Consider the following 7237-nt stretch of genomic DNA (forward strand, 5'->3'; position numbering starts at 1 on the left):
AATTAGGTTGGTTTGGCATGATTTGTTATTGACAAATCCATGTTGGCTGTTTTTTTACCACCCTATTATTCTTTAGGTGCTTACAAACTGATTGTTTTGTAATTTGTTCCAGTATTTTTTCAGGTATAAAAGTTAGTCTGACTGGTCTATAATTCCCCGGGTCCTCTTTGATCCCCCCTCTAAAGATAGATTCTATGTTTGCTCTTCTCCAATCGTCTGGGATTTCACCCATCCTCCAGGAGTTCTCAAATACGATAATCCCTAGTGGTGCCGAGATTGCTTCAGCTAGGTCCCTTCTGTACCTTAGGTGAATATCATCAGGCCCTGCCAACTTGAATACATCTAACTTATCTAAATATTCTTTAACTTGTTCTTTCCCTTTTCTGGCTTTTGTTCCTTCCCCCTCATTGTTAATATTAGTTGTATTAATAATCTGGTCACAATTTACCTTTTTAATGAAGACTGAAGCAAAACAGGTACAAAACACCTCAGCCTTCTTGGTGTCTTCCATTATTAGCTCTCCTTCCCTGCTAAGTAGTGGACCCACACTTTCCTTCAATCTGGTCTACACTATAAAGTTAGGTCAACATAAGTCACTTTGTGTCAACCTATTTGTGCATGTGTCTATGCTCAGATTTGTATCCAGACGAAGTAAGTGCCCCATTAAAGTGATGCAGTAAAACTAACTCCTTGAGTGGCGTGAAGCCATGGTCAACCTACTGTGACTGACACAGTGCAAGTGTAGACACTTTGTGACTTGTGTCTATCCTAACTGTCCTCCAACAGCTGTCTCACAATAATCCAATCTTTTTGAGAGTGACTGCTCTAGTCACCATAAATTGTACTGGCCAGGTGTTACAGACACCGGAAGCCACCTCCTCTTTAAATACCCTTGTATTTTTGAATGCCTTTTCCTGACTGCCCACCTTGGCAAGCACACCTAGCAGCTCACCCTAGTGTGCCTAGCCTAACCAACCATGCCAGCTCCATGCACAAGACATGATCCTACCTGGACAAGGAGGGCCTGTGAGGAGAAGAGGCTGTGTAGGCACAGCTATGGCTTCACAGCAAGTTTTGAAGTTGCTTTTACATAAGTGAAAAGTAAAAATAAATTTGCTTTTGTGATTATTTTTTCCAATTTTTGACATTTATTTTTTCTTTTCAGACAGACATTATGAACACTATGTGTGGATATAAAACGATTGACAGAGAGGTAATTTAATTGTAAAGTCTCTTAATTGTAAAGTGTTTCATGTTTCTTCTTTCTGGATTTTGTTAAGGTTAAGTAAATTATTAATATAATGCTTACATTATTTAACTTTTTTTTGCCAATTTTTGAAGTATAAAGAAATCAAAGATTAACCTGATTTATCTAGAGTAATCCATGAGGAAACATATGGCTTGCCTGTGAAATGCTCTCTTTCTTCCACCTTTAGGTTTGCTGGTTTGACTCAGATGAAAAATTCCTTTCCAAATAGGAGAAATACAGACCAACTTCTAATGCTTCATATTTAGTATACAACAGAACATTTCAGTAATGCTAATGCCATGACTAAAACCAGGAAATTATTTTTTAGGAAAGCCAAGGCTTCTCACTAAATAAAAACACATCTTTGTAAAGCTTACTTTTAGTTCTTACAGTATCTTATGTACCATAATAGTTGGTATAAAATATAGAAAACTTCACAAAATAATGTAACAGTGGAGAGGAAGTAGGACAAGCCATATTTTTTGTGGGCAGGCTTTTAATGCTTTTTAAGTATAGCAGTAACATATGGCCTAGTCCTGTAGATCTCACTCATGGGACTCATCCATTGACTTCAATGTTGTGGGCTTTGTTGGGACTAGCCACGTGAGAAAGGGCTGCAGGCTCAGGCCCATAGTACAGCAGTGGAGTGCATACTGAACAGAAGCCAATAACTTGATCTGCCACAGAACTGTACTTCATAGGCTTGTAGAACAAGAATTACTGTTGGACTAAATACCTCTCTCATAAGGCGTTTAGCATAAAATGCCAATTTCAATTGTTAATTTTTGTAGATTGGCAATCACCTTTAAATATGATCTTTCCCTTCATTTAGGCTCCTTGACTGAGGACTTTATCCTGCCAGCTGCTAAGCGTTCCAGTCTGGCCCTGATCCAGCAAACCATTTAAACGTGCTTAATTTTAACCATGTGAGCAGTTCCATTCATTTAAATGGGACTACTCATGGGCTTAAATGTCTTGTTGGTTCAGGTCTAGAGTGCTCAAAATCTTGTAGGATTGAGCCTTATATTCTTTTGTCTCCAGCCTACTTGGAGCCTATTGCAAGGCAGGAGAGCACTTTGTCTATGGTTTTGTATTTTTGTATTCCAGCAGAAGCAGCTTGGAAAGTAGGAATGAAAGGATGGATAGATGCCTCTGTATTCCATATGGTTTAAAATTAGGATCAGGTATATTTTTTTCAGCAAAGTACAAATGGAATGTAAAAAGCACTTGTTTAGACTTGAAAAACTTCAGAATGCATTATTTGAGAGTTGGTGGTAAGCCCTCTGTGCCAAATTCAGAGGGGTTGCACGGATGTGAATGAGACAGAATTTGACCCTTTATATTCCAAAAATACATCTCTGTTCTCTTCTAATTAAACTGTTGTTTGAAGGTATATTTTATTATTTTACAGCGCCTGAGTGTACAAGACATTATATATATCCGAGGATGCACAAATGCAGTACTCATTTGGTTCTTAGACCACTACAGCATCATGGCTGGTGTCATGCTTGGCATATTGTTACCCCAGGTAAGGCTAGGCCATTACATTGTCCGTTAAAGGGAATATTTGGTTCATTGCTTTGGTAAACAAAATGGAATTTGATTTTACAGTTAATAAAATACATTTTTATTTAAAGTTTATGTATTCTGTAAACTTATGTGGCTGGACCTTTGTGCCTGTACAGATCCCCACTGATTTAGTGACAGCAATGTCATATTTTGCATTTTTTTTATGATCCTAATCACCTCACCTGAACTCTGTCCACTAATCGGTCTCCACCAAGACTTATTCTAACATTCCATACCCCAGAGCGGTTTCAAACAGCCACTGTTGTCTTTTTTTAAAATCAGCTGGTCATTAATATTTGTCCTTTATTCCCCCCAAATGTGGATTTTCCCTTCCCCAAGATTTCACTGGCTTGATGCCCCAAATTTTATGTAAAAAAATTTAGAGTGAGAGGTGTTGGATAAGCAGTACTTTGTCTCCTATTTATATTTGCTGTTTTATTTTACAGTTCCTTGGAGTGTTGTTATCTTTACTTTACATAACTCGCGTAGAGGATATCATTGCTGAATACAAACGTAATGAGGGTCTTTTACAAGAAACGCAGCAGAAATCAGAAACTGAATTTGTAAGCACAGGTTGCTGTATGTGTTATCCTGAGTAATGTAGCTGCCGTGAAAGAGCTCAAGTGCTGTTTAAAAAAAACAAATCTTGTGTTGTGGCTTGTATATATTTCTGCAGCTCTTAAAGATCTTAAGCTAATTAATCTGTAAACCTTTTTGATTTTTTAAAAAAATGTGTATTTCAAAAACAGAATCTTAACTCTCTCACCGTGTGTTCTTAACTTCTTTTCCTGTGTATTTCAATTTTGAGTATGCTTTTGAATTTTCAGAGGATCTTAGAATCATAGAATATCAGGGTTGGAAGGGACCTCGGGAGATCATCTAGTCCAACCCCCTCTCAGGCTGTGTACTCTGGGGCATTTCATACCCTGGAGAGTGCTAAATCTTATGCTAATTGAAATGTGGGCCAGGTAATCCAGTGTGATCAAACATTTATTTTGGTGCTTTCCCCAACTCTGCTGCCCAGGTGGCTGTTTGCCTCCAACACAGGCCCTCTGTCTCCCATCCTGTCCTCATTTATATCTCTAAGGCAGCAAATGGCCTCCAAGGCTGACTCAGGCTAGCTGTGGATGGTTAACTGCATTGTAGACCTACTCTCAAAGCACAAACCCAGGGGGATGCCCTGCTTGACAGTGGTTGACTGAACTTTTTCTAATGATTACTGAAAGATCTGTGGTGAGGAATACTTTATGTTGGGAAAACTCAGAGCTAAACTTTTTTGAAAGAGCTTTTGTATTCTAGTTTGACATATTTAAATGTTTGTATTTTCATATTAATTCCTAATCAGAAGGGAGACTTGTGTGTCTTTGTATATTGAGCTAAATTGTAATATCAAATACATGTTTAATAACTATTTCATGCTGGTCCTGACTAGGGCTGCCAATTTTGATTGGACATATTCCTGGAGGTTTCATCGCATGACATAAACTTTAATTAAAGATTAAACTTTAAGTCCTGGAAACTCCAGGACAATCCTGGAGGGTTGGCAACCTTAGTGACTGATTTAATGATGTAATATAACTGCATGTAATGCTGCACACTTTCATAAATGAATCTTTTGTGCCTTTTAGTAATGTAGGTATACACTAGTGTTTGAGTCAGTCAGGTAATGCTTTGACAAACCTTTTAATGCAGTTTATTACTGTACAGATTTTGTATGAGAGTTATTGAATGTTTGGCTAATTTAAATCTTGTAAATATTGTATTTTCCCTCCAAGTAAATTAATTAGATTGCCGATTGATCTTTGGAGTTGTTCTGTTATGTGCAGATATTTCATTTTTAAATTGGATTGTTCTCATAAACAATAAATTTTATGATTTATTTTAAAAAAAACCCACTTTATTTCAGGGTAAACTTTTTGGCCTGAGGGCCACATCTGGGAATAGAAACTGTATGAAAGGCCATGAATGCTCACAAAATTGGGGCTGTGGTCGTGGAGGGGTTGAGGGCTCTGGTTAGGGGTGCGGGCTCCAGGGTGGGGCCAGAAATGTGGAGTTCAGGGTACGGGAGGGAGCTCTGGGCTGGAGTGGGGGTTAGGGAGGGGGTGAGGGCTCTGGGGTGGGGCTGGAGATGAGGAGTTTGGGGTGTAGGAGGGTGCTTTGGGCTGGGATGGAGGGGTTCAGAGGGCAGGAGGGGGATCAGGGCTGGGGCAGAGGTTGGGGCGTGGGGAGAGGCTCAGGGATGCAGGCTCCCAGCGGCGCTTACCTCAAGCAGCTCCCGGAAACAGTGGTACGTCCCTTCTCTGGCTCCTACGTGGAGGCATGGCCAGGCACCTCTGCACACTGCCCTTTCTGCAGGTACTGCTCCTGCAGCCCCCATTGGAGCACCGGAGGGGGCCATTGGAACAAGTAGGAGCTGGAGTGGGACGTGAAGTGGCCCCTGACAAGCCCCAGACCCCACTCCCTAGTGGGAGCTTGTGGGCCGGCTTAAAATAGCTTGCGGTCTGGATCTGGCCTGCGGGCCGCAGTTTGCCCACGCCTGCCTTATTTAAATCTGATTTCAATTATAGTTTTAAAGGGATCTGTTCAATCATTTAACGTTACTAGATTTAAGATACTGACAAGAAAAATCTCTCCCTAGTCTATTTTTCATGAACTCTCAGGCAAGTGCAGAGAAGTTCAGTTGTTATGCAGCTGTAGGAGTAGGGGCTATATTGTGGTGTTATAGTCAACTACCTGAAGTAATAAGAGTTTTAAACAGAAACAGAATCCATTTTTTCTTGAGAATTTTGAAGATTTGGATGTCAATAGTCTGCATAGTGTCTCAGCCTTTTTTGACTGAGGAAAAATATCCATTTTTTGTCTGAGTACCTTCTCTGTAGTATTTTCAACCCCTGTCATACTCACAGGCAAAAGGTGAAGATATAATTGGGTTCTGCAAATAAGTAAAAGCCAAGTGTTAGGCCAAGAAATCTTTTTCTGGTGTTTTGTTTTTACCTTCATGAACCCTTCCCTTTTTTCTGTGTGTGTGGTGTTGTTAATATTCTAAGTGGCATGGCAAAAATCTAGCATCACCTTTTTCTCCTTATTTCTTCTACCATTCCTATTTATTTCCTTTCCATTCACTTCTCTTGTTCTCTCTGCCCTCTTCCCGCATTTTCCCACTAATTTCTTCTTAGCTTTTCTCATTTACCAGGTGTATCTAATATAGAAAGCTCCATATTTCTTCAAAGGTCCTTGTTGCCAGAAATGTCCAACTTGATTTTAAGCTACTATCATAGGAATTAGAGAGGGGAAACTCCTACTGGATCATCCAGTCTACTCTGTGTCAATGGGATCATCCCTACAGTACATTTTCTAGAGTTGTGTCCAGACCAGTGTTAAATATTTCTGATTATTTCACAGTTTTATAGATCTTAGTGCCATTAAGTTTTTCCTGATATTTATTCTGAGTTGCACACATCTGTCTCTGATGGGTCATCTTCGATAAGTTTAAGGGGAAAGGTGTGTTTTAAAGCAGGATTTGAATAAAGAGACAGAAGGAATTGTAAATGAAAGGGGCATCTTGAAAAGAGGAATCAAGATGAGTACTGGTGAAGGATAAAAAGGGGCATTTTGGAGGGGTTTAAACAAAATCAGGAAGCAGAAAACAATGAAGGAAGGAAGGAAGGAAGGGGCATGGTATTGAACATCAGGACATAAATCTTGAACTTATTGTGAAAAGTCAGAAGAAGCCAATGTCAGATTGACCAGCAGGAGTCAAGAGCTGGAGTACCAACCTCAGGGCAGACTTAAGAGCTAGTAGACAAACCCCAATTTAGCTGTGACTTCCATACTTAGATTTCACCAACCAATTATCAAGTATAAACTCGTCAGGCACTATAAGAGTCACAGACAGCTCTCTTGGGTACTCCAATCTATCTTGTTACTTAGGCAAGCTTGCCTTTGTGATAGATGGTCCTTTACACCACGAATCAGCAATATTTAGGTTACTTTCACTCCTGAAAGACCAGTCACTTATCCCAGGTCATTTGCATCTTACATCTCACACCAAAGAGAATGCTTGTAGCCAATCCAATAATAAAATATACACAGATATATTATATAGGAAAAGGAAATTAAAGAGTTATTTACAAGGTTAAAGCAGGTAAACCTATATAGACAAATGAATTCCAATCTTAAATTTCAAAAAATAATAGACACTTTTGTAATAAGCAAGCTCTTTGTCCTTTAGGGCTAACTCAGGCTTAGCTGCTGAGGATCCCTTGCTTATGCCTATAAACCTTGCCACCAGACTCCAAGGCGCAATGAAATACAGTTCCTCCTTGTTAGGGGTTTTTATTCCTGTTCCCCCTTCTGCTTTGAGCTGTAAATTTAGCTGATGGGAGGAATTCACTTGGAAGATTCATCTTCATGGCTGGA

General features: G+C 39.6%; 1 protein-coding gene across 1 annotated transcript in view; it reads left to right on the forward strand.

Moving 5' to 3' along the window:
• The window catches only part of TSPAN15 (tetraspanin 15), a 34622-nt gene extending 31090 nt beyond the window's left edge, over positions 1 to 3532 (forward strand). Inside the window, exons 6-8 of the mRNA XM_038410360.2 lie at positions 1166 to 1213; positions 2661 to 2777; positions 3265 to 3532. Of these exons, the coding sequence (XP_038266288.1) occupies positions 1166 to 1213; positions 2661 to 2777; positions 3265 to 3417 (318 nt within the window). The 3' untranslated portion in view covers positions 3418 to 3532. The remainder of the gene's footprint in view (positions 1 to 1165; positions 1214 to 2660; positions 2778 to 3264) is intronic.
• The last annotated feature ends 3705 nt before the right edge of the window (positions 3533 to 7237 follow it).

Source organism: Dermochelys coriacea, chromosome 7, assembly GCF_009764565.3.
Source record: "Dermochelys coriacea isolate rDerCor1 chromosome 7, rDerCor1.pri.v4, whole genome shotgun sequence".
In the NCBI taxonomy this organism is placed as follows: Eukaryota; Metazoa; Chordata; order Testudines; family Dermochelyidae; genus Dermochelys; species Dermochelys coriacea.